The following is a 27,950-nucleotide window of genomic DNA, read 5'->3' as shown; positions in this document are numbered from 1 at the left end:
CTCGGTAGTGCATACACTATGATGGATTGGGTCGTACGCCTCGACAGGATTTATGTACCACACTCTCATGGGAGCAGGCCATTTGCCTCGGCAATAAAAATAGATGTATCTATGGTTTGGCAATGTTATGATGGATCGGGTCGTAGGCCTCGGCATTTCTATAAAATACTCTTATGAAATCGTGCATAATAATTGGCAAGAAGCCAGCATATCTGTGAGCTTTTCTTGATTGAACTGTGACGACCTATCTGGTAAGGTCCATTATATATATACTCCGATTGAGGAGGTATCTACTAGCTGAGAGTTTGAGTTATTGCTGAGAGGAGGATTGTACCACGTAATATACTTGTTATTTTGCTTATTTACTCTGTCTCACATATGTTTACTTTTACTGCATCTGTCTTATTGGACCACTGGTAAGTGTTGATGTCGACCCCTCATCACTACTTCTCTGGAGTTAGGCTAGATACTTACTGGATACGCGTTGATTTACGTACTCATGCTACACTTGCTGTACTTTTCGTGTAGGTACATATATGTTTGGTGGTCTTTTGGGCGTAGAGGCGCGGCTATTGCGGGGACTTAACCGTGAGCTGTATTTCATGTTGCGATCTGCAACCTATAGAGTCTCCATCAGAGTTATTTATATTCTCCTGTCTAATTTGTATTCCAGATAGATGTTGTATTTTATAATATTTCCTAGTTGATGCTTATGCACTTGTGACACCGGGTTTTGGGGGTTTCCTTCAGGTTATTCATTATGGTGGTTCGTGTAAACATTTTATAGACTCTGTAAATTCTATTTTATACTGTTCAATTAAGGAAAATTATGATTTCAAAAATACTAAAATGAGTAATTAAATTAGTAAATCATCGTTAGCTTGCTTGATGGCGGTGTTAGGTTCCATCATAACCTATAGTGGATTTTGGGTCGTGACACTTTCAAGAGAACCTTCTCACGCACCATAAATGATAAGTCACGCACCTTCTGATCCGCGTAACTCTTCTGTCTGGGTTGTGTTGTGCGAAGTCGCTCCTGAATCAACTTTACCTTTTCCAAGGCATCCTTCACTAAATCAGTACCATATAACTTAGCCTCGCCGAGCTCAAACCATCCAATGGGCGAACGACATCGCCGACCATATAAAGCCTCAAATGGAGCCATCTCGATGCTGGACTGATAACTGTTGTTATAGGCAAACTCGGCCAAAGGCAAGAATCGATCCCACTGCCCTCCGAAGTCAATCACACATGCTCTAAGCATATCTTCCAAGATCTGAATTATCCGCTCCGACTGCCTGTCGGTCTGCGGATGAAAGGCTGTGCTGAGCTCTACCCGGGTCCCCAACTCACTCTGTACTACCCTCCAGAAATGTGAAGTAAACTGGGGGCCTCTATCTGATATAATGGATATAGGCACACCGTGCAACCGAATAATCTCCTGAATGTAAATTTGGGCCAATCTCTCTGAAGAATACGTGGTCACTGCCGGAATGAAGTATGCCGACTTGGTCAACCTGTCGACAATGACCCAAACTGCATCAAACTCCCGCAAGGTCCGCGACAATCCAACTATGAAATCTATAGTAATGTGCTCCCATTTCCATTCAGGTATAACCATCTGCTCGAGTAGGCCACCTGGCCTCTGATACTTGTACTTAACCTGCTGGCAATTAAGGCATCTCGCTACATACTCAACTATTTTCTTCTTCATCCTCCGCCACCAATAATGCTGCCTCAGGTCGCGATACATCTTCGTAGTACCTGGATGAATAGAATACCGAGAACTGTGTGCCTCCTCTAGAATCTTTTCCCTTAATCCATTAACATTAGGGACACATAGACGACCCGGAGTCGCAGAAAACCATCCTCACCGGCAGTAACCTCCTTGGCACCACCCTATAGTGTCGTCTCTTTGAGAACTAACAAGTGTGGATCTTTGTACTGGCAAGCCTTGATCTACTCGAGTAGTGATGACTGGGCGACGACGTATGTAAGAACTCGGTCAGGCTCTGCAGTATCCAACCTCACAAGTCTGTTAGCCAAGGACTGAATGTCTAAAGCTAGTGGCCACTATTCTGCTGAAATGAATGCCAAACTACCCATACTCTCCGCCTTTCTGCTCAAGGCATCCGCAACTACATTTGCCTTGCCCGGATGATAAAGGATGGTAATATCATAATATTTTAGTAACTCAACCACATGCGCTGCCTCAAATTGAGATCCTTCTGCTTGAACAAATGCTACAAGCTACGATGATCGGTGTAAATCTCACAGGACACCCTATAAAGATAATGCCTCCAGATCTTAAGAGCATGAACAATCGCAGCCAACTCCAAATCATGTATGGGGTAATTCTTCTCGTGGGGCTTCAGCTGACGTGAAGCATATGCAATAACTTGCCCCTTCTGCATCAATATACAACCCAAATGAACGTGTGAAGCATCGCAATACATAGTATACACCCCTAAACTGGAAGGCAACACTAACACCAGTGCTAAAGTCAATGCGGTTTTGAGCTTCTGAAATCTCACCTCACAATCTTCGGACTATTAGAACGGAGCACCCTTCTAGATCAATCTAGTCAAAGGTGCTGCAATAGATGAGAAGCCCTCCACAAACCGACGATAATAGCCTGCTAACCCCAAGAAGCTCCTGATATCAGTCGCCGTGGTAGGACGAGGCCAACTCTGAACTGCCTCGATCTTCTTGGGATCTACCTTAATACCCTCACCTGATACAACATTCCCAAGAATGCCACAGAATCTAACCAGAACTCACACTTGGAGAACTTAGTATATAGCTTCTGTTCCTGCAAGTTCTGAAGCACCACTCTTAAATGTTGCTCGTGCTCCTCCATGCTACGCGAGTAGATCAAAATGTCATCAATAAAGACAATGACAAATGAATCAATATATGGCCTGAACACCCGATTCATCAAATCCATAAATGTTGCGGGGGCATTAGTCAAATCGAAAGACATCACTAACAACTCATGATGGCCATATCTAGTCCGAAAAGCCGTCTTCAAAACATCTGAATCATGAATCTTCAACTGATGGTACCCCGATCTCAAGTCGATCTTAGAGAACACCCTGGCACCCTGCAATTGGTCAAACAAATCATCAATACGCAACAACGGGTACTTGTTCTTAATGGTAACTTTGTTCAACTGGTGGTAATCAATGCATATCTGCATGGTCCCATCTTTCTTCTTCACGAACAACACCGATGCACCCCAAGGCAATACACTTGGTCTGACGAACCCCTTTGCTAGCAACTCCTCAAGTTGTTCCTTCAACTCCTTTAACTCTTTCGGGGCCATGCGGTACGATGGAATAGAGATAGGTTGGGTACTTGGAGTCAAATCAATACATAAATTAATATCACGATCTGGTGGTGTGCCTGGAAGATCAGAAGGAAACACATCGGAGAACTCCCGGACCATGGGCACTGAATCAATCGCCGAAGCCTCTGTAGTAGTATCCTAAACATAAGCTAGATAATCCAAACACCCCTTCTCAACCATGTGTCGAGCCTTCAGAAAGGAGATAACCCGACTAGATGCACTAACAGATGAACCCTTCCACTCCAATCTAGGAAGCTCTGGCATCGCCAAGGTAACAGTCTTGGCATGGCAATCGAGGATGGCGTGATATGGTGAAAACCAATCCATGCCCAGGATGACCTCAAAGTCGGTCATATTAAGCAACAGGATATCCATTCTAGTCTCATAACTATAGAAAGTCACAATACGGGACCGATAGACGCGATCCACAATAGCAGAATTGCCCACTGGAGAGGACACATAAATAGGAGTACCCAAGGATTTATGAGGAACTCCTAGGAAATGAGCAAACAAAGATGAAACATATGAATATGTAGACCCTGGATCAAATAGCACAGAAGCATCCCTACCGTAGACATAAATAATACTTGTGATCACGGCATCTGAGGCTACTGCATTTGGTCTGGCTGGAAAGGCATAGAATCTGGCTGGAGCGCCACCTGGCTGGCCTCTGGGCGGCCGGACAACTGGTGGGGCAGCTGGTGCTGTAATCATCAGCTGATGACCCTGTTGTACTGCCTTGCCCCGAAGTCTGGGACAAAACCTCTTCATGTGGCCAGGATCCCCGCACGTAACAACCCCTCAGAACAGAGGACTGCTAACCTGAAGTCTGGCCTTGATGGCTTGAATACCCACTGGAGGAACCCAGAATAGCTGGCGGCTAGTAGGAACTCTCTGGTATGGCATTGAAATAGGGTCGCACTGGAGCACCTCGAGGAGGAGGCGGTGATGGATATGTGGGCCTGCTAGACTGACCCCTCACGAACTGAATCCTACCCCCAGTCGGGGTACCACTGATCTCTCTAGAATATCGAAACCATTTATCCCTCATTGCCTGCTCTTGGCTCTGTTGACGGACACCCTCGATCCTCCAAGATATCTCTACAACTAGCTCGTAAGAAGTTCTCATCTCAACCTCTCGGGCCATAGTGGCCAGGATACCAGAGTACAAACCGGCAACAAACCTCCACACTCTCTTTGCATCGGTCGAAAATATCATAAGTGCATCGCGAGACAACTCAAAGAGTCTCACCTCATAGTCGATCACCGACATATGGCCCTGCTGGAGCAGCTCGAACTGAAACTGTAACTCTTCCCTCTGAGAGGGTGGAATGTATTTGGCCAAGAAGAGGCATGTGAACCGGTCCCAAGTCATGGGAGGACAACCTACTGGTCTGCCGAGAAGATAGGACTGCCACCATCTACGGGCCCTGCCCTCCAGCTGAAATGTGATAAAGTCCACCCCGTGGGACTCTAATATCCTCATGCTGTGCATTATGTCCCTGCACCGATCAATAAAGTCCTGGGGGTCCTTATGTCGCTCACCTCCAAAGATAGGAGGATGTAGCCTGGTCTATTTGTCCAATAGCTTCTGTGGATCGGTGGTCGCAGCTGGTCTGGGCTCAGGTATAGCTGCTACAACTGACTGAGCTCCACCCACGGGTAGTGCGCTCAGAGTCTGATACACTGCAGTTGCATGCCCTGGAGCCTGAGAGGTAGGGGTCTTTGCTCCCCCTCCCGCCAGAGATGTGGCTGGGTCCACTGAAAATAAACCAGCCTGAGTTATTAAATCCATGAACTGCAGCATACAGTCCATGACCTCCTGCAATCCTGGCACGGACATAAAATCTGCTGGGGCTAGCTCCTCAATAATAGGATCCTCTATTGGATCCACTGGTGGCATAGCTGGGGCAACTCTAGGATGCCCTCGTCCTATACCACGAGCTGGAGCCCTCCCTCGGCCTCTAGAAATAGGGGGAGCAGCTCCTCCATGATCGGGTACATCTATCGCGCACGTTCTCACTATCTGTGAGAGAATAAGAGAAAGATACTTAGCACAACATCAACTGCACGATAGGAGATCAAGAAAGAATAGTTTCCTAACACCTTATAGCCTCTCGAAGATAAGGACGGACGTCTCCGCACCGATCCGCAAGACTCTATTAGGCCTGATCATAACTTATGAGACCTACGTGAACCTAGTGCTCTGATACCATGTTATCACGATCCAATTTCCCTATAGACCGTGATGGCGCCCAACGTCGCCGCTAGGCAAGCCAACGGTGAACTAGCCATGGATCTATTCTTTTAACATTTTTAGAAATAGTTGATTTTTAAATTATTAAATAAGTAAGAGGTGAGAAATTTAATAAAATAAAGTGTGAACAAGTTTACGAACATGTATGGTGAGATAAAAATACTCAAAATCATCAAGTGTCTACTAGTAAAATTTCAAGACCTAGTGTCACAAGTGTATGAGCTACTAATAGAATATACAAAATACTAAACTATTTTCTGAATGGAGTAGACAGAAAATAAAAGCAAAAGAGACTCCAGGTGCTGCAGGATGGACTCGGAAAGCAGCTCGCCACTAAGTCTCGAAGTATTAGGGGTGTGCGCCGGGATAACTACCAGATGCACCTGCCTCAGAACCTGCACGATTAGTGTAGAAGTGTAGTGTGAGTACATAAATAATATATACCCAGTAAGTATTTAGTCTAACCTCGAAGAAGTAGTGATGAGGGGTCAACATCGACACTTACTATGGGTTAACAATAAAATGCAGGAATTCTAAATAAGCATGGATTATATAAATAATAAATACAACTCAGTAACAAGCAGTGAATAATAATTCTTTCACTAATAATAAATTCCAAAGTTAATTTCTATCATTAAATAATTATAACCGCTTAAGCCATAAAATAATATCAAGTATAATTAGGTTCCGAGTATTATCACGCATGATTTATGCCGAGGTCGTACGGCCCGATCCAAAAATATATTGTGTGCACTGCCGAGGGCCAAACGGCACGAATCATAGATGGATCTAATAACCTGCCGAGGCGAATGGCCCGCTCCCATGAGAGTAGAGAAATTTACACCACTCGCGGAAATACTTGCGACGCGAGTGAACATGGATTTATTAGAGTTAATATAAAATTCTTCCATTCTTCCCAATCATAAGAAATCCAAACTGGAGACTTTAAATCTTAAAATCCTTAATCTTAGCTCTATTTAAGACAATTAATATGCAAAACCAACATAACATTGCAAACAAAGCATGATGTAAATCTAAGACTACCCGAACATCACATGTAATTTAGCTAAGCACGGACTCTCGTCACCTAGTGTGTACGTAGCTCCCCACACAAGTAATTCACAACAAATACACCTAAGGGGATGAGTTCCCTCTTACAAGGTTAGGCAAGAGACTTACCTCGTTCTCAAGCTCATTTCCGATCCACAAATATGCCTTAAATCCTCAACTTGGTGTCAAACGACCTGAAAATAGTCAAATGTTATATAAATTAATCAATACATGTTCAAAAGTTCACAATTTAACTATTAGAGTAATTACCCAACCCAAATTGGAATATTCCTAAAATTTATCCTCGGGCCCACGTGCCCGGATTCTAAAATTTTTTGAAGATAATTGTTACTCATAACCTCACAAACTCAAATATATAATTTTCACCCAATTCCATAACTATTATCGTGGTTAAATCCCATTTTATCAAAACCTAGGTTTTTCATCTAAACCCAAAATTTTTAATATTTTACATGTTAGAATCTACCCATAATCTATATATTTAACTTACATTGGATAGAAATTACTTATCTCCAATAGCTAGGTGAAAACCCTCTCTCCAAGAGCTCCAAAATCGCCCAAGAAATACAATAAATGAACCCAAAATGGCCTAAGTCCCGTATTAAATGGACCTTACTGCCTCCAGCACTTCTGCTTCTGCGGCTCTATGGCCGTTTTTGCAGCTCCGCATCTGCGGAAATATCATCGCAGATGAGGCTCCTCCCTAATTGGCCTACTTCCACATCTACGGACACTGGCCCGCTTCAGCGGGATCGCTTCTGCGATGCACGTGTCGCACCTGCGGCTTTGGTCGCTTATGCGGTTGCTGCCATCGCACCTGCACTTTCGCTGGTACGCACCATGCTCCGCATCTGCGATCTCTGGGCAGCCCGCGCTAGGCCTCTTTTGCGGCTGTTGGCTCACTTCTGCGAGCTCGCACCTGCGGCTGGCCCTCCACATGTATGATTGCACCAGAACTCTGATGCTTCATCTATTCTTTCCAAGTCCAAGTGAATTCCGTGCCTCGTTCGAATGGCATTCGGGGCCCCCGTGGCTCCGCCCAAACATACCAACAAGTTCAAAATCATAAAACGGACCTGCTCGACCTCACGAAACAAGAAAAACAACACTAAAACTAAGAGTCGCACCCCAAACCAAATTGAATCAACTATGAACTTCAAGTTCTTCCAATTTACCCCGAACGCGCCGAATCATATCTAAACTACTCGGAATGATACCAAAATTTGTGTGCAAGTCTTAAATTACCTTACGGAGCTATTCAAAGGCTCAGAATCCCAAACGGACCTCGATAACACCAAAACCTACTCCAAACCAAATTTAAAGAACATTAAAACCTTCAATAAACTAACTTTCAACTCTAGGTGCTGAAACGCTCCTGGGTCATCCAAAACCCGATCCATACGTACGCCCGAGTCTCAAATCATTATACGAACCTATTGGGACCGTTAAATCCCGATTCCGAGGTCATTTACTAGAAATGTTGATCCAAGTCAAACTTAGCCATTTAAAGCCAATCTTAAGGAATTGAATGTTCTAATCTCAACCCGAACCCTTCCAAACATGTCCTAACCATCCCCTCAAGACATAAAACAGTAAAAGCACATACGGGGAGTCTTATTTAGAGGAACGGGGATCTGTATAGTAAAACGACAGGTCGGATCGTTACAGAATACTTACATCAACAACTTTATTAAGCAAGCCTTCATCAAATTGTGTTGAAGGCATTGAACTTTCATCTCGAGATAATTATGCATGCACACTAGTGGGCTCTACTACTTCTTCAGAATAAACAAGTGGTACCATCACGAGTATCTCAGATACCTATTTTATAAGAAAATAAAGTATATATTTAGAACCAAAACACACAAACAAAAAAATATCCATTAATACTATTATCTTACTTTTTTGTTATGGAAGTAGTTTTTACAGAGGCTCTCATAATGCGAAGATTTCATATCTGAATAACATAACATCCTAGGGAACCCGCATTCTTTGAATTTGACAAAGTTTTTTTTCCTGAAAAATTGGGAGTACTTCCATAATCCAAACATAGAGGGCAAAGGGGAATCCAAATATAGTATAAATGACCTTCTCTTTCTTTTGCTCTTTCTCATTCTCATTCTCATTGTCTGAAGTTTTTGTTTGGGCTTCAAGCAACTTTTCAATGAGTTGACAACTTTTGATAACAAAAAGAGCCCCGATAGACAGAAGAGCAGAGTTGATCATCATCAATAATTTTCATAACCCGCTCAGACACATTTCTATTCTTACGCTTACCCATCAACACATGCTCAACAAAATAAATTGTTGCCAACTTTACTGCATCGCCGTTGCTACCTACAAATGACGCAGTTGTACCAGATGGGCGACTAGTAATAAAATGCCACAAATTCCCTAATTTAATTCTTTCCTTACCAGTGAAGTTTAGAAAGCTTATTCTCTATTTCATTCAAAAAGTTAAAGTCCCCTGAAGAAGAACATTTCAACCCAGTAATTATGTGGAAGGCTTCATTTGTAAACTTCACTCCATGATCAAAAACCTTAAATATCATTGAATTCTTATCATTGCTTACAATTTCAGAAAGCAACACACAATGAATTAATTTACCACAGAATTTAACACCTTCTAGCCGAGTTTTTTTTTCCAAAAACACCATCTCTCAATTTCTTCCATTGCGCTTTTGACAAGAAACTTGTTATTGTTTCCTTATATTGAAAATCTTCTTTCCAATAACTCATCAAATTACGTCAATCATCAAACTCGAAATACCGATCTCCTTCCATTAGCAAAATACTCAGAGCCTGTATTTATAACAAATTCAGTTCACCAATAAAGAATATATTTAATATATCCAACAATCTACAAAGAAGGAAATAACATGTAAACTTCAGAACCATTTTTCTGAAATGTCCTGAATATTTAAAGTAAAAAACTAACATTCAGGACCTCATCACAATATACAACAGCTAACTCCCAGTCAATTCTTCAATAAGGATTTCTCAGAACAATTCAAACCAATAAGAACCTCGAGTTGATTCATGAATTCAAACTCAATCACAAAGTAATAAGGAAGTCGATCGAATTCACTAGTTCAAGTCAACTATCAGAAGATCAAGCAGAAGTTCAGCTTAATACTCAAAGAATCAAACCTGATTCGTTGCGATGATTTCTCATCTACCCGAATCAGTTAGAATGAGTCCGAGAAGTTCTTCAAACTTGAAACAAGTGTTCTTCTAGTTCTTCAAATTTTCGCTAATATAAAAAGCATAATCATCAGTCTAAGTGAAAATGAAGCAAACATAAATAAAATTATAGATAATTTGCAGAGTCTAGATGCATTGAATTGAAGCCAGCACATTCTTTGTGCGGATGATCAATAAATTATTAACTTAACCACGAAAAAAAAAAAAGAAAAAAGAAGAAGTTCCAATCGTTCCCAAACTTGTGCCAAAATATAACACTCTTGCATCTACAATGCTCAATTAAAAATTTCAAGCTTCAAACCGACCTTATTAATGTAATCAAAGCTGTTTGTAATTGACCTCAATATACTCTCTTGTTGGTTTCTGAATAATACTTCACCACGAATTACTGTAATGGTAAAAACACAACAATTTATGGTTTTTGATATGAAAAAGTATCTAGAAAATGGAGAAATTCCCTACCTTCAGTAACGAGAGGTTGATGTCGTAATGAATCTCTACTGTGTATGTGAAGCGAGGGTTTTGAACTTTTGATAATGAAAAAGGGTTTGGGAAAGAAAAGAGATAGAAGAAGGGTAAAAATATCTTTTCACATTAATTTTAACAGAATATTGTCTCTTTTTGCTTAGCATTAAAATTGCTGGCTAAATACTAAATACCACCTTAAAAAGTGGCCACCCCACGCCATTTTCACTCTATCTTTTGTACATAAGAGATCTAAAAAGATACAATCATACCTCTCAATAACAACATCCATATATAACAGTCATTCACTATAAAAGTCAAGTTTTTCTCAGAACCGAATTTTTAAGTTATATTTTACCTCTCTATAAGAGCTTTTTACCTATAATAGCAACAACTATATTTATAGCAGAACACTCTTTCTAAAATTACCCCTCTATAACAGTCATATAGAATATTTAAGATTACTAATAATAATTTTAAAAATATGTACACAATCTTTTTCATTAAACAAAGTTTCTATCTTGCATAAGATATAAAATTTGAAGATTTGCACATGATATTTTTTCCATTAGACAAATTTCAAAGAATATTTAGATAGAAAATTTAACTATTAAGCTCTTAGATTGTCTTTAAGGGAAAGCTATTGGATACCTTTTTGTTAAAATTTTGGGCAAGAATTTTCGCCAATTCAAGCATTATATCGCTATTACGAGAATGAAATCTACGAAAAATAAGCTACAATTACAAAGTTCTTCCATCAATCTCGAAAGAATTTATTTTTCTAGGTAGCTTTAAAATGTTTGCGTTGGAGTTGAAATCTTTATACGTTTAGTTATGAATTTATTAATAATGTATTAACTTTTTTCAATATGCATATCTTTTAAGATTTTAAATTTAATAATTTTTTTTGTCTTTTATATGTAATATTAAAAAAGGAAAAATAATTGATTTTTGGATAATTTTTATCTATAACAACCAAAAAATATTTAAACGTCAAATGTTGTTCTAGGTGTATAACAACCATTCATTATAAAAGCCAAAAAATATCTTTAAAATAGTACGGGCTAGTTAGTTTTCGGACTGGTAATTCAAAAATAGCCACCGTTTGCAAAGTCATTAAAAAATAACCACTATTTTGCTACAACACGGACCGGTCTAGCATAATATACTGGAGATTGGTACACATGTGTATGAACTTCCAGCATATTATGCTGAAACTCCAACACGCGGAAAGTTCCAGCATAATATACTGGAAATTTGAGCACCTGTGTATGAACTTCCAGTATATTATGCTGGACCGATATATTATACTGGAACTCCAGTATTATATGCTGGAATATTTTTCGGATTTTGAACAGTGTTTTTGTTCAGATTTTTCTTTATATGAAAAGTGGTTAAATTTAATTTGTGGCTATTTTTTAATTATCATTTATAAATCTGGCTATTTTTGAATTTCTTCTAAAAATATCGGAACAAACGAGACTATTACAGATAACGTTGACATTACTTTCTATTCAGTCGGGTCCGTAAAACAGCGAGCAGTGACAACTTATTCGGAGCGCCCAAATAGCACGGACCTTAGGGCTTATATCATAATACAAATTATTCGAAACGAGTCCTGCAACGCCCAATTGATCTTGATCTTTTGTTCTGTGCTTCCAACCACTCTCCAAAGCTTCTCATCAGCTGTATACGGAAAATGGCCGGCGGAGGAGACCATTCTCATGGTGGAGATTTCAGGGCTAAGGTCTGGAGTATGAGTGGTGGGCCCTACTGTAGGCCCAAGCATTGGCAGCGCAATACCGCTATTGCCCTTGCCGGAATCGTACTCATCTGCATTCCAGTGGCTTTGAAATCCGCCGAGCTTGAGGTCAGTTTAGCCAACTCTACAACCCCCCCCCCCAAAAAAAAAAAAAAATTAAATGTATTGATAGGTGTTTTGGAAATTGTGTAGCTTGTTGTACTTTTGGTAAACATTGTGATCTTGTTGAGAGTAGGCTAAGGGTTTAGATTTGCCACGAAGATTGATTTGTGTTACTTTTCATTAATTTGATTAGATGCAACTGACTCTCTTATTTCTCGATGGTCTCGGGACAGTAAAGCATCTCATCTTGAGTTTTACCTTTAGTCTTTTTAGGGCAGAAGGCAAGTATTATATTTTGTGCTTTGGCACAACGGGGAAGATGATTTAGTTATGTGGAAATGTGGTACAATATTGGCTGGTGCTGGCAGGAATTAGAAATGCACGGTCAGAACCCGATCAAAGGTTGAATGCTCAATCTCAGAGACTTGATGTTCAATTAACAGGGTTCTCTGATTGATTGGTCAAACTATGGATAATCCTGCCTTGGGAAGTACCTTTATTTTATCTTCATTCTAATACCAGAACTGCAGTGACAAAAATTGGGTATCTATCTCAACTCTTAAGCCTTTTTTTATATCCATAGTCTTATCGGCCAGGTATGAAAAATGTTTTTACAAGCCTCTGAGAAGTGTATATGACTATATCTAGTTCCGTAGATTATTGTACATGTAATTAAGATTTATATAGAAAGCAAGGTTTGGTTCTAGATCATTCGGATTATGATTTGCAAGAAAATAGTAGAAATCACAAAATTTGGTATCATTAGAAACTGATAGTGCTAGGATTTCATCCCGTGGCTGTAATCCAATATTCTCTTACCTGGAATCTTCTTCCATGGAAAATCTCATGTTGGCTAAGATAAGTCTGTACTTGAGGCTGAGTTTACTTGGATATTGGAAATGCTCTGTAATTTTTCTTTTAAATGGGCAAAAAGGGTCTAGCAAGAAAGTCAAATTAAGTAGACTTGACAGGTTCATGGTGAAACATTCTTAATCAGTGTTCCCCTTTTTTGCTCCTTCCATAGGATGCCTAATACGTCTACTTAGGTATTGGATCTTCGAACAATTAGAAAATAGGTAGAATTCAAGCTGAATACACATATAGTTTGTGAACTCAATGGTACAAGAGTGTCAATCCTGGTTAACCCATTCACATTCTCTAACTTTTGGTGTGACAAAGACTTCAGTTTCAGTGAAAAGCCAAGATAGTCAGAGTTGGTCTCCTACGGTAAAGGCAACAAAAAGGCGCAGCTTTTCCAAAAGTTTTTTACCGAAGTGTCAGTTTATTTTTTGTTCTCTTACATAGGAGCTGTCACTCTTAAGGATCTATTAATGTCTAAGTTATTATCTATTATAAATGTGTAACTTTTAAAAAAGAAAATATTACTTGTAAAAAATAGTAGTTCTTTAGGATACTCTAGTTACGCTGAAATTGCCTCTCTCGAGCTTTTAGCTCCCACCGTGCAGATCGGGTAACTTAGATTGTGGAACTGTTCATCCTTCTAGGCGAAAAAGAGAGGGAGGGGAGGTTGCTTGTTGATGAGACTTTTTCTCCCCTTCCCTACTGTTCGCCATGTCTTGTCTTTTCCTTTCCTTCTCATGTTATCTATCATCTTGGCTTTGTTCCTTGACAAAAAGGTCAGACCTCTGGTTTGGTATTCTTGTTTAGGTACAGTGAATATATAATCATCGCTCAAACAGGTCTGTTCTAAGCAAAATCTAAAGAGTACAATGAAAAATAAAAGATAAAATACATTAGTTGCACTCTGAACTTGTCCGGAAAAATTGGTTGCACGGTGAAACTTTACGGGCTTTCAAGTACCCCCTTGTTCTTAGTTGGAGTGTAATTAATACTACCCCAAAAGCTGATGTGGCAAAAAAATTATTTATAATAAAAAAAGAGGCGCGTAGGAAAGAAAATTAAAGCAAAAAAGCAGCCCCCCCCTCCAAAAAAAAAAAGAAAAAAAAAAACTCTTCTCCCTCTTCAAGCCCCCTCCCTTCTTCACGCCCCCCACCCCTTCTTCTTCATTGTTTCTCATCATTGATACAGTTTTCTATACACCTTTTCTTCACCACTCTCTTTAATTCCCTTCTCTGACTCCATAAAAAACACCCTTAAACCCACCTTTTCAATCTGACAGAACACACTTCTGTGCCTGTTCAGATTTCTTGGATTAGAAAATAGTAGTATGGCACTATTGATACCATTCATACTCCTGGAAGCTCTCCCCAAAATACAGACATGAATGAACACCAAACATGTATACTCACTAACAGCAACACCGAGAAAACCACAATTTCCATTACCATAGTCTCTCTATGTAATACCCAGATTCCAAAAAGCAATTAGTTTTAGTTTTTTCCGAGATTATACTGGGTTGTTGTTGTTGTTGTTGTACTCAAGATTTGGTTTCCAAAAGAACACTATTTTCATACAAAATACGTGAGCATAGCGAGTTCGATCTGAATCAAATAGTTCAATGCGCATCTCTGCCTAATCAATTACAGGAATAGTTCAATGCGCATCTCTGCCTAATCAATTACAGGACAGCATTGACAAAAGTTGGCCGGAAAAATTCCTCCGGCAAGCGCTCCTTTTTCTTTCAGTCAACCTTCAACCGCTTTTATTCATCTCATGCTAACTTTCTTTCTCTTGGCATCACTTTGTCAAAAACCATTATCATTATTCCATCAAGATGAAACTCAAAGATTTTGAAACCCGTTAGTTGGTTTGAACTGTGAAGTGCTACAGTGAACAGCGAAGGGGGGATTTGGAAAGGGATTTTGTAAAAAAAAAAATGCAGTAAAAGAGTGAAAAAAGAAAAAAAATTAAGAGTAAAAAGAAAAATTGATATCTGACATGGAAATTATGTGGCGAAGTTATAGGGAGAGTGTAAATCACCTCCCACCATGCACATGTTGTGTATGTCAAAAGGGGTTATTAATCATTCCAAATAAGAACAAGGGGGTACTTGAACGCCCGTAAAATTCCAGTGTGCAACAAATTTTTCTGGACAAGTTCAGGGTGCACATTATGTATTTTGCCAAAAAGAACTACTTGAAACACTTGGTATGAGGAAAGAAGATTTTCCTAACCAATGTATAAGCTTTCTGTCAAGTTTAAAGCCTCAGTTCAGAGCTGATATAGAGTCTCTTTTGTCAAGTAGATGGTGCCTTTTTCCACTTCAAAGACTAATTGATATTTCCTAGAATAGTGTTTAGCGGTCCTTTTTCCTTGTCTACCTTTTTATTTATTTTCAAGTAGATGGTGCTCTTGTTTCCTTTCATTGTCTTGCTCTCCACTCACTCAGAGATCTGCGTGCAAGTTTATGTGTTTTTGTGACACCAATTGATTTTGATTAATCCCTGGCAATCTGCCCCCCATCCTCTCTTCTTTGTGTGTGTGTGTCTCTCTCTCTTTTATCTTTTTTTTTTCGACGGGGATATTAGATATTCATGCAATAACAAGCTTTTTGTTTTGCAGCAAAGGCCACATCTTCCAGTACGCCCCATTCCTTCTCAGCTCTGGTGCAAGAATTTTGGAACAAAAGACTACTAGTCTTGTTAGTAAAGCAACTATAGTAGTTTGCTGTGTGGTAGATGATCACATCACCTCCTGTATTTGGATTCTGAAGTGTGCATTTCATGGTTATTTTTCATCGGATCAGTGTGACAATGTTCCATAAAATAAAAATGAAACTTTCTGCGTGCTTTATTACAATGATGAAAGCCAGCCAGAGCTGATTCTCCTGATGATTTGTGTTTTTCTATTTTATATTCTGTACATCAAGAAAAGCTAAAGAAGCAGTTGGTCCCGACTCCTGGGCTTATACAGTATTCTCTGTGTGTGTGTGTGTGTCAGAATGTTCTCCAGAAGTCAGCCTTACCCTCCCTGCCTCCCGATACTGTTCTGGTAGCAGAGGAGACCCAGCAAGTAGACTGAATCTAAGTATGACTGGAGGATCTTAAGATTAGTAGCCTCACAAAGGGTTTTCTTCGTCAGCATAGAAAGCACCTACATCAATTTTCTGGCAAGGGGTGTATGCCATCTGAGAACCTTGTGGAACTATTGGCACATTATTTGACTAAACTTTGACAACTATCAATTGAAGATGATTTTGTGTGTTGCCTCCACCTTGTGCTCATAGCTACAGCAGATGCGTCCTGCATACCGTTGATCATGGTTGAAACGGAGATCGTGTGCACCCACCACATGCCTCTTCGCTTTCTACATAGTAGACAACCGAGGCGAATTAGTTGAATTCTTGCCATTTGTTTTAGCTTTGGAAGATAGAGATACTCTTAACAATTACTTAATGATTAGTTGAGGTGTGCATAAGTTGATTCGGACATCACGTTTGTGGTTTGCTAAAAACAATAATTGCCTTTTGCTAAAAACAATAATTGCCTTATCTGACGTTAGTGGACTTCAAACCCATACCTAGTTTCACACAAGCAGAGCCAACCAACCTATTTAGTTCAATGGTTATGGGCTAAGCCATAAACTGGAAGACATTAACGTGAATTTCCCATATATTGGATTCTGTCAGAAAGAAAATGTGAAAAGATCGAACTACGACGACTATAGAGAGCTTGCTGAAGCACTTTCCTTCACTTGGATGAGTTGTGCAACTTCTCTATGCAACATATCTTTCTTCTTATTAGCTCAACTAGCTGAGTTTCAATTGTCAAGCGCAAGCTCAACTTTCTCATCCGCAATGTGACGTTATCTAGCAAAACAACTCATCTTCAAGTGAATCAATGAATGTACGATTTTCTAGAAGTCTACCACTTAAAAGAAAATATGAAAGCAAGCTTAGATGAATGAAATTATTAAAAATCATTAAAAAAAAGGCATTGTCGGCATTTAATGGGAGGACTAGCTTGTGGTCAAAAAAAGAAAGTTGGGGGCTAACAAGAGAGAAAACCTACAGTTGGGGGACTAAAATTATAATTAATCTTATTTCCTACTTGAACCAGCTGTTAAAACAGCCCCTATAAATTGTGGAAGTAGTCGAAATAGTACAAATCAAAATTCAAAAACAACGGTTATTTCTCTGATAAATCGACACCGCTATGGCCTATGTTCTTAGCAGTTGTTGAAGTGTATGTTTCCTCATAAACCCCATATAGCAAAAAGTGTATAGGGACGGGAACAGAAGGATGGGCGTAAAGAACCTTTGGGACATATTAGAATCTTGCAAGAAAACTCTTCCTCTTCATCATCTCCACTAAGTCTTCTAATCCAACTTCACCCCTACTTTTTTTTTATTTTTCCAAAACACCACAATCTTTTACTTGTTGTGGTTCTTCTAATTAATTCGGGGTTTGATGCGTGTAAAAGGAACAAGAGGGTATGTATAGATCTTTCTTGCTGGATAGTTCAACTTCAAAATGTCAACAAATCTCACTGTGCCATCAAAGACAAGCTTTATCTCAGGGGTCTCTTCCACCGCCTTAGAGCTCTCATTGCTTTGAATTGTAGCCTCATCTTTGTCACCGGTAATTTTTTTTTTCTTTCTTTGTGCAAATCTATACTTCACTTATTTTCAATTAAGAAGTACTTTACTTGCTATTGTTGCATTCTTAATTAGTTTACTGTGTAAGATGGTGAAGATTCTTAATTGTAGTACTCAAGACAATATTGAGATTTGAGTTTGGTTCCACATAGATGCTGCTCTGCTACTATCAAGTTGCGGCTCACCACCCACAAAAGTATTGTTGCTTCACACAGTCTAGCATTTGCGGGGAAACGTCTATTTAGGGTGTGTTTGGTATGAAAGAAAATCTTTTTCCTGAAAATAAGGGTTTTCTAAACTTATTTTCTGGCGTTTGGTAAGTAAGAAGAAAATATTGTCCTAGAGCATTTATATATAATCTACAAAATCACTATGGGGTCTGGGGTGGGGTCTGGGGTTCGGTGGTCAAGGTGAGGGATGTTGGAGAGGAGACTATGGGGTGGGGGTGGGAGTTGGTTGGAATGGGAGTGTGGGGTTAGGGGCGTGGTGAGCTGGAATGCCACTTGTGGCACTTGTTTTCCCTACTCCTACCAGGGTAGTTATTTTTCTTATTTTTAAGGAGCTTGTTTTCCTAGAGAAAATATTTTCCAAAACATGTTGACCAACCAACCATGGATAAATTAGAACACTTTCCGGAAAATATTATCCTTCGTACCAAACACAGTTAGCCAAAGAAATTTAGAATATTTGCTGTCTCTGAAAAAGTCTTGAAACTAAGCTTGTTGGAATGTTTTAGCTGACCCCAACTTGGTTGGGATTGGGACATAGTTGGTGTTGGTTGTATGTGTTGGAATGTGCATATTGGGTGTTGGAATATAGGGATCGACAGTACTTAATACATGATACACATCACAGTGGAACTTTTTTCCTTTTCCAGATGGAGCCATTCCTGCTATCAAATCATCTACTTATAGAAGGCGACTAAATCCTGGAAATGTGGTAAGACTACTTAATTATCTGTTTCCATTTATCTGCTTCTGCCCATCCTCCTGCCAACACTCCTTTAATTATTTGTTGACCTACATTCTATTTTACTTTGCTCATTATACACTAGCTTTATATAATGTAGCTCACTCAAGATGAGGCGATTAAACCGTCATCAATACGAAGAAACGCAGGATCTGAATTTTCACGCATGATAAAGGAGGCTAAAGTTCTTGGAAATGCACTTGGAATTCCTTGCTTAGATGGGTAACTCTTTACTTATGCATTTGTTTTTCTCATGCTATTGATCTGTCAGAAAGCGAACATTTTTGTAAATGATAAAAGGAAATCAACTATCTTTTGAGACGATTGTCTTCCATCTCCTGTTCTATGGGATATTATCAGACGTTAGTTTTACATCTTAACTTGCTCCAGGTATCTATACTTGAAAGAATACACGTTTTCAGAAACCAGGTCATTCCATGTGATAAAAGTGCCTTGACTTGTGAATTGACAGTGCTTCAATGAGTTGTGTGATATATGAAGCTTATAACTATTGGAGTTAGAAAGTAACTCTTTGCAACTATTGACTGCTGGAATCTGCAAAAAATTTCAGGATTGAGGAGGCTGAAGCTCAATGCGCAGTATTAAACTATGAATCATTCTGTGTAAGTGGAAGTCATCGATCCATTATGCTAGTAATGCTTCATTTCAGAGAACTAAGCTAGTTTTTCCTGATATAATTGTGGTTCTAAAACTCTGTTCTTTTAGAAAATTATTACCATAACAATTATTGGTTTTTTCCGCTGGAGCAACCTCATTTTGTATCACACAGTACTGATTGTAATTATCAGGATGGATGTTTCACATCAGATTCTGATGTCTTCCTATTTGGGGCAAGGACAGTGTATAGAGATATTTGCCTTGGTGAGAATTGAGATATTATTTGTTTGTTCTTTTCTTTTGACTCTTAGTAGTGTTTTTCATTTATGTTGATGTACTCATACTTCTTCTTTCCGAGATTCAGGGGAAGGTGGGTATCTTCTTTGCTATGAAATGGATGATATTGAGAGAAAGCTTGGACTTGGAAGGAACTCCTTGGTAACTCTTTTTCTCTTTTCTTCCAGTACTATTGATTACAATGGAAAGAATATTGTTCTGAAGTCGTGATAATTGGCATCCAAATAGAATAAAGTGTAAACCATATCAGTCTAAGGGAAAACACTTCCAATCAATCTTGTGGGGAAAGAAAACTTATTTCATTTCTTAGTTTTATTCTAGACTTCAGAATACAACGATATGATCACCTTTTAAGAGATTTGTTGCAACTTGCAAGTATTATGTCCTGATAAATTGTCACGGCCCCATTTTGTTTTCCCTACGTAGGACGTCGTGATGGCACCTAGTCTTTAAGACTAGGTAAGCCTAACAATTTGCGGAATCAATGAATAACAAACTGAATTCCAAATCTCAACACATGATATATAAATGTAAAACTGTCATTCAATAATTACAACTCCCAAAACCCGGTGGAAACAAGTCACAAGCTTCTAATAGAAATACTAAGTGTCTCTATACATCAAGTCTAAAGAAAATCAGGGAAATAACGTAATAAGGATAGAGAGGAACTCCGAGGTTTGCGGACGCTGGCAGATATACCTTGAAGTCTCCACGTGCGATCCAACTCACTGGTATCTGGTCTGGTGGGAAGAACCTGGATCTGCACAAAAAGATGTGTAGAGTGTAGTATGAGTACGCCACAACAGTACCCAGTAAGTGCCAAGCCTAACCTCGGTAGAGTAGTGACGAGGTCAGGTCAGGGCCCTACTGGTTTAAAAGAAAAGTAAGGCAAAAGATAAAATAATATTTTGAAATGACTGAGAATTTAAACAATAAGAAGTTTCAGAAAATATCAGCACAGTAAATAGAGGTAAAGAACGGGGGCACTCCCGAGGTATCGCCTCGTAGTGTGAAATGTAAATATGCACGACAAGGGGGGATCTCCCCAGGTACCGCCTCGTAGTCCCAAAGTAAATATGTAAGACGGGGGATCTCCCGAGTAAACGCCTCGTAGTCCCAAAGTAAATATGCAGTACATGGGGATCTCCCGAGTAAACGTCTCGTAGTCCCAAAGTAAATATGTAGTACAGGAGAATCTCACGAGTAAACGCCTCGTAGTCCCAAAGTAAATATGCAGTACAGGGGATCTCCCGAGGAACCGCCTCGTAGTCCTAAAGTAAATATGCAGCACGTAATCGAAGGAAAACACAAATTTTCAGCAAGAATCTTACAGTTAAAGATTTAATTCAAATCAAGGAAAGCAGGTAATTCAACTAAGCATGTTGCACAAATTGCAAGTAAGAGTTAAGGCACATAAACATGCGATGCTAGACTAAACATGATCACTACATATGTTAAGGCAACTCAGTTAATATATTTTAAAAGAAGACAACTCAGTTAATGTATTTTAAAAGATGACAAATCAGCAAGAACCGAATTTTTCTATAATCAGCATGTATACGCACTCGTCACCTCGCGTACACGGCGCTCACATATCACAAATTGTTACAATAGTACCAAATCCTAAGGGGATTTCCCCCACACAAAGTTAGACAAGTCACTTACCTCAAATCTCGCTCAATCAATCGATAAGGATGCCTTTCCCTCGACTTTTCGACTCCGAATAGCCCAAATCTTGCCAAAAGCAATTACATAACATGAATACGACTACAAGAAACTAATTTAAATCATAAATCTACGACTTTAGCAAAGAATCGAAAAATTGCCCCAAAAAGTCGACCCGAGCCCACGTCTCAAAATTGGGTAAAAGTCACAAAATGCGAACACCCATTCGATATCGAGTTCACCCATACCAAAACTACCAAAATGCGACACCAAATCGCCACTCAAATCCCCAAATTACACTTTCCAAATCCCTAGCCTCAACTCCCACATTTCACCTTAAACACACACAATCTAGGTGGGGAAAACAACGGGGAAACAAGATTATTGATCAAAAATAAGCACAAGAGAGTTACCTCAAGAAATCCCTCGAAAATGCTCTCAAAAATCGCCCTATACCGAGTTTGCAAAGTCCAAAATGACAAAAATCACAAAACCCTTCGGTTTTAAACACTGCCCAGGCTTTCCGCTTTGCGGACCAAATTCCGCTTCTGCGGTGAAGTCTCCGCATCTGCGGAGTTCACTTAAGCTCCCCGATTCCGCACCTGCGCGCAAATGTCCGCATCTGCGGATGCGCTTCTGCAGTCCTTCGTCCGCTTCTGCGGAAGCTTCCCCAAGCACCCGTCCGCTTCTGCGATCGATCCCCCGCAGAAGCGACTCCGCTTCTGCGGCCCTTACGCCGCACCTGCGACCACTGGCCAATTCCCCCAGCCCCGCACCTGCGCCCCATTGCTCGCACCTGCGGGCTTGCACCTGTGGTCAGCCTTGTGCAGGTGCGATTACACCAGAACCAGCCCAACACCATAAAATCTTCTAAGTCCAAAAATGATGCGTTAACCATCCGAAACTCACCCGAGGCCCCCGGGACCTCAACCAAATATACCAACCAGTCCTAAAACATCACACAAACTTAGTCGAGCCTTTAAATCACATCAAACAACGCTAAAAACACGAATTACACATCGATTCAAGCCTAATGAACTTTAAAGTTTAAAACTTCTACATCCGAAGCCGAAACCTATCAAATCAAGTCCGATTGACCTCAAATTTTGCACAAAAATCATAATTGACGTTACGGACCTATCCCAACTTCCAGAATCAGAATCCGACCCCGATATCAAAAAGTCCACTCCCGGTCAAACTTCCCAAAATTCATCAAATTTCCAACTTTCGCCAATTAACGTTAAAATGACCTACGAACCTCCGATTCAACATCCGAACACGCTCCTAAGACCAAAATCACCCTACAGAGTTATAGGAACCGTCAAAACTACATTCCGGAGTCGCCTTCACACAGTTCGAACTACGGTCAATTCCTACGACTTAAGCTTCCATTTTAGGGACTATGTGTCCCATTCCACTCCGAAACCAAAAATAAATCCTCGCGGCAAGTTACATAACCACTAACTGAAGTAGAGGGAGCAATAAATAGGGGTTCGGGGCTAATTCTCTCAAAACGACCGGCCGGGTCATTACATAAATGATGTGAATGGAGAAACTGTGAATCTTTCTGATTCCACGAAGTCTGATGGCGTCAGAATTTTATTGACCTTGCTTGTCTGTGGAACAGATCAACAATTGCAACTCATTGTCTAAACTTTTGATGTATTTGTTGGGGCTTGCTTTTTGGAAATTACTTTTTCCAGATAACGCTGGCTGTTATTCTTGGTGGTGATTACTCTGAAGGAGTTTATGGGCTTGGTCGGGTAAGTTTTGGAAATTTTGTTTCTTGTATCCGACATGCATTCTTTTTTCCTCTCAATTTAACATGTCTATGACTGAAAAGGGTTAAAATCCGATGCTTATGGTATGACATGCTTTTGTGTTGATAGGAGTCAGCTTGTCAGATTGTTAAATCAATTGGTGATAGTGCTGTTCTTCAATGGATTGCATCAGAAGGATTTTCCTTCGTAAAGAAGCAAAAAGGTTCTAAGAAAAAGATTGAAGATGACAAATGCAATGGTAGAGAAAATGCTGCAGAGTATAAAAATCCTAATGGTGAGTCCCTCGGAAAGAGGAAAAAATAAGGAAATTAAAAATATCCGGTGTTGACTAATATGTAGTAATCATTTTTATTGCTACTTTTCCTTTTTGCATTAGGAAGCAAATGCCCTTCACAAATGAAAAGTCAGACGTTGCAAGTATTAAATGCATATCTGAAACCAAAGTGCCATTCAGCGGAATCTGATGCCGTACAACGGTAGATTCTTATTTGAGACAGCATTTATACAAAGTTGCACTTTTTTCTTCTTTTCCTCATTTTTTTGCTTTTCCCTTTTGCCTTAATGGTTAAAGTTTTACCACATTACATTGTGCTGGTAATAAATCTGTTGACATGTTAGTTAAGAACCAAGACGTCTGAAAAGAAAGATATTTGTTGCAGGATTCTTGTGTTGTATCCATATATCCGCAGCCAGCTTCAGCAAATATGCACTGAATTTCTTGATTGGCCTCCTGAGAAGACAGGTGTTTCTATGAGCCAAATCTTGGTGCTTCATACAAGCTGATATGAATTCTATTTCATGCACTTATCTGACCTGTTTCCTGTGATTCGGCATCCATAGTGGATAATTCCAACTGCGATTGTCTTTTTTTTTTTTTTAAATTGATAGTTTCATTTTCTGTAATAGTTAAAAGAATTAAATATGCAATACCTTAGACGTTGGTCCAATTAATGAGAAGCTTGTCTTTTCTGAAACCCTCTGTTCTTTGTGGCTCAGACGAGTATATCCTTCCTAAGATTGCTGAAAGGGAACTGCGGAGATTCGCCAACTTGCGGTCCACTGCAACACAATTGGGAGTCCAGCTTCCATTAAATGAGGTAATGCTCATCCTACTGCAATGAATGCTCAATTTTACTTAATACAACTTTTTGTGCTTCAAACTCAGTGGTTTCTGAAACCAACTTTGCTTCCGTACAGTAGTTTACTATCAAGATCATTTTTGCAGTTACGCTATTCTGCATATCTCTACCTGAGAATGATCCTCGTGATGATAGTAGCATCTGCAGAACTTCATTGCACTTCTCTATTCAGAGATGATACTGAAACTTCTTTATTGCTTATCAAAATTGTATTCTGTCCCAGTTAACTAGCCCCAAATATTTGGGTTCAGAAAGTAGATGAGAGATGGTTGTGGGATTCTGTATGCTTTGATCAGACCAGTGATTCAGGGAACGTGTACCGAATCACTAGCATTCTGGATATGTTTGATACTTTGTGACTTCAAGACCATAAAATACATGATTTGGAAGACATTCTCTCATTCATTTCGAGAGTTGGGGTTGTACATTTAACAGACTTGAATGTAATGTAATATTGCTGAAAGGAGAAATCAAAGTAATATGATTGCAAAAGATGTTTCACCATCTTAATTAAGAGAAGAGATTGCATATCTGAAAGACTTTGAAAATAGAATAACAATTTAATGGCCTCATCATTATAGGGGCCTGACAGTTGTGCCATATGAAAATTAGATGTCTTAATGTGTGAACTGTTTGTGATGTCTGCTTTGTCTGTGAGAAGGAAGTTTGGTATGCTGCAAGGCTGCACATGTAATGACGCCTTGAGTTATGGTTATCTCAATATCTTTGTGATCATTTTGTTGGAATATTTTTTCTATTGCATTATATTTCATTTTATCAAGTCTATTTCTGGAAACGATTTCTAAGATCTGAACATGCACAGATGCCAATAAAGTGTCCTTTATCTCGAATTATAAAGCCGAGGAAAGTTCAAGGAGTAGATTGCTTTGAGGTATCTTGGGAAGAAATGGATGGACTTGAAACCTCTATAGTACCAGCTGATCTCGTTCAGAGGTATGTCAACTATTAACTTGATGACTTACAGAGATATGTTCTAATGATTTAAGGGGCTACTAATTTACGGATTAATCAGTAAGGTCAGTTTTTAATTATTTATACATCATCGAAAGCAATAGGAAATAAGGAAAATAACCATTTGTCTGAACCATTTTGAAACTGGTTTTCAGATGGGTAGGTCGTCAAATTCCGTCATCATGAAAATTACTGAATAAATTTTTTGGTCATATTATTACCAAAATATTCTAACATATTGGAGTTTAGAAATTTCATTCTGTTCTCTATCTCCTGAAAAGATGAATGAGCAAGAACTCTTTTTTGATTCAACAGCTCATGTAAATTCATATATGTATCACATTGGTTGGTGATATTGTTGACCTAAATGCAACTTAATGCATCAAACACGACATTTTAAAAGGTGAAGGATATCTGTAACAAACTGCATCGCTTAGGTATTTTCTGCGAAGACCTAAATATTTTTATGTTTGAGTAGCAAGACGTTTCACAATACATATAAAGACTCACACCTTCTACTCCATGCAAGAAAAAACTAGGAAGTACATTTTTGGGGGGAATTAAGAAGCGTAGTTTTCTTGCCGTTGTAAAATGTCTTTACACGGAGGTTTATTTATATGGAAAGGAGAATCCTATATTCCATGAACGCCAATGGAGTTTAGTAGAAGACTGTTTGATAAATAAGCTTTTGTTATGCATATCAAATTGAAGAGATTTGGTCTGATCATCAATAGCAGCTATATGAGATGGCTTCCGGTCATACCTTTTGGAACAACGAAAATTTCCAATTTCTTGAGTAGTAAAAGGTATTCATGTTTATTGAGAATAAGCCATTAACAGTTTGTTTCCTGCTTTGGTTTTTGAAAAAGAGATGATTCCTTAAGCACACCACTTTTCTACCTAAATTCTAATTTATAAATTCATGATCATCAACTTAGGCCCTCCGGTGAAGCAACTTTTAGATCAGTATGTTGGTTTGTGTTGTTTTATGTTATTCTGTCCAGCTTGTTATCCACGTCTAGTATTTGCACCAAACCAATAATTAGATGACTTATAGGGGGCGGAGCTAGTGTTTGGTTTGCGGATTCGGCTGAACCCACTAGCTTTGGTCCAAACCCTATATCTAAATCCATTGAATATATAAATATTATTAATTTAGAACCCAGTAATTTAAAAGGACTAGGATCTCGGAACCCATAAGCTTGAAACCCTGGCTCCGCCTCTACTTATGCGTACGCTTCCAACACTTAACCATGATCAAGTAATACGTTTTCTCACCTCAATTTATCACTTGACCATGATGAATTAATGTGGTTTGGTGTAGACACCAATTATGCGCAAGATTTTTCCCTCTCAATTTTGCTTTTTGAAGCATGATATCACTGTTATTAAGGTCTCTTTTGCCCCCAAATGTATCACAACACGGTTTGGTCAAATCAACTCCTGTTACTTTCTATTTAGAATAGCAAGCCATTGTTAGATGCCAGGTCTTGTTGTTGCTTGTCTACAACATATCTGACTGCACTAGAACTTAATAAATTCAATGAGGATGTTAGTTTAAGTTTTCCTGAATTTGTACTATCGGCCAGAAGGTTGACATAAAATGCATTAATTCCAGGTATAGCAATTGCTTAGTAACTATGTAAGCTCAAGAGAAATCCATTCAGAATAAAATACAAGGTTCCTCTTTGACTAAAAAATTGGTTGATCTATGTTATTGAATCTTTTCTCTTCTTTGCCAACAGGGCTTGTCCGGAAAGGATTTTGGAGTTCCAGGAAAGACGAGTTCAAGGAAAGAAAAGAAATAATACTAGGTCAAGACGACCGAGACTAGAGAAAATGCCGCCATTGGGTCAGATTGATCAAAAACTCCAAGACCTCTTGCTTGAGGTTGATCGAGAAAGCTCAGCTGCTGATGGTGCAACTGTTTTGTTTGGATCAGCATCAGAAGATGATGAAAGCATTGCTCAAATTCATATAGACTCAAGCATACAGACGCATAGTACGTGGAATAGCTACAGTGTCAAGAAGGGTTTTGCTTCTGGGAGCCCCATTTGCCAAGAGGACGACATTTTACCAGCTTTGTCTAAAGCTGAAGTAATTGATCTCACAAGTCCTCCACCAGTGCGGCATGCTTCTGGGAAATCCAAACACCAGGAGGAGGACAACGTTGAATGCATTGATGTAATTGAGCTTAGTGATTCAGAAAATGATATGTTTTCTCCTGAACATATAAGAAGAGCCAGAGAACTGAGAATGTTCATTGCGGGAATTAAGGACAAGTTTTACTGAAAGTGGCCGTGGATATTTGTTTGGTGTAATGGGTTGTGTATATATATATTTATTCTAATGTTTATCATAAGTTTCCCCATCTCTGGCAATTGCTCGCATGCTGTCAACTTGTCGCAATATATTTTCTTAGTCTGCTCTCCTAGATGAGCAACCTGTAGCCATAGAATACCACCAGCCAGCCATCTTCAAATGAGAATTAGAATGTTGAATGTACACACTCTCGCTCTCTTGTAACCGAAAAGAAAACGAGACCCCTTCTTCCATAAAGCATTTCCGATCACTGGCTAAGCTAATTCCTATTACTCTTGCTGTTGGATCTTATTACTCAAGGGGACGGATTTATAGCCCAATATATGGGGCATGTGAACCCATGGTGTCTCCGTCAAACTATATTTTTCATGTACATATTTTCTAGCATTGATCTAATAATATTATCTGATTGTACTCATGTTCCAAAGAGACTAAATGATGCACTTGGTTAAATGCTAA

At 39.3% G+C, this 27,950-nt stretch overlaps 1 protein-coding gene and 2 long non-coding RNA genes across 5 annotated transcripts; 2 read left to right on the top strand and 1 right to left on the bottom strand.

Moving 5' to 3' along the window:
* Nucleotides 1-5,773: 5,773 nt before the first annotated feature.
* LOC107762130 (uncharacterized) lies at nt 5,774-10,470 on the bottom strand. Of its 3 annotated transcripts, none has more exons than XR_012708761.1 (6): nt 10,344-10,470; nt 10,187-10,269; nt 9,828-9,930; nt 8,355-9,479; nt 6,786-6,850; nt 5,774-6,001 (listed from the first exon to the last, which is right to left on the bottom strand). It is a non-coding gene; the product is annotated as an uncharacterized LOC107762130 (long non-coding RNA). The 3 variants fall into 3 exon arrangements; XR_012708760.1 differs by lacking the exon at nt 9,828-9,930 and having other exon boundaries at nt 5,776-6,001; nt 8,355-8,498; nt 8,579-9,479; XR_012708759.1 differs by lacking the exon at nt 9,828-9,930 and having other exon boundaries at nt 5,775-6,001.
* A 1,390-nt stretch (nt 10,471-11,860) lies between these two features.
* Nucleotides 11,861-15,962, top strand: LOC107762126 (uncharacterized). Its single transcript, XR_012708757.1, has 2 exons — nt 11,861-12,216; nt 15,694-15,962. It is a non-coding gene; the product is annotated as an uncharacterized LOC107762126 (long non-coding RNA).
* Nucleotides 15,963-17,237: 1,275 nt separating this feature from the next.
* Nucleotides 17,238-27,540, top strand: LOC107762127 (single-strand DNA endonuclease 1). Its single transcript, XM_016580453.2, has 14 exons — nt 17,238-17,440; nt 17,554-17,711; nt 18,606-18,667; nt 18,798-18,919; nt 19,269-19,320; nt 19,507-19,579; nt 19,680-19,753; nt 22,981-23,040; nt 23,167-23,332; nt 23,435-23,534; nt 23,718-23,800; nt 24,055-24,155; nt 25,021-25,151; nt 26,915-27,540. The coding sequence occupies exons 1-14, from the start codon at nt 17,373-17,375 to the stop codon at nt 27,459-27,461; spliced, it is 1,797 nt and encodes a 598-aa protein (XP_016435939.2). The 5' UTR covers nt 17,238-17,372; the 3' UTR covers nt 27,462-27,540.
* The last annotated feature ends 410 nt before the right edge of the window (nt 27,541-27,950 follow it).

Source organism: Nicotiana tabacum, chromosome 4, assembly GCF_000715075.1.
Source record: "Nicotiana tabacum cultivar K326 chromosome 4, ASM71507v2, whole genome shotgun sequence".
In the NCBI taxonomy this organism is placed as follows: Eukaryota; Viridiplantae; Streptophyta; class Magnoliopsida; order Solanales; family Solanaceae; genus Nicotiana; species Nicotiana tabacum.
Note: the sequence above shows the minus strand (reverse complement) of the source record. Positions and strands in the feature narration are given on the sequence as shown.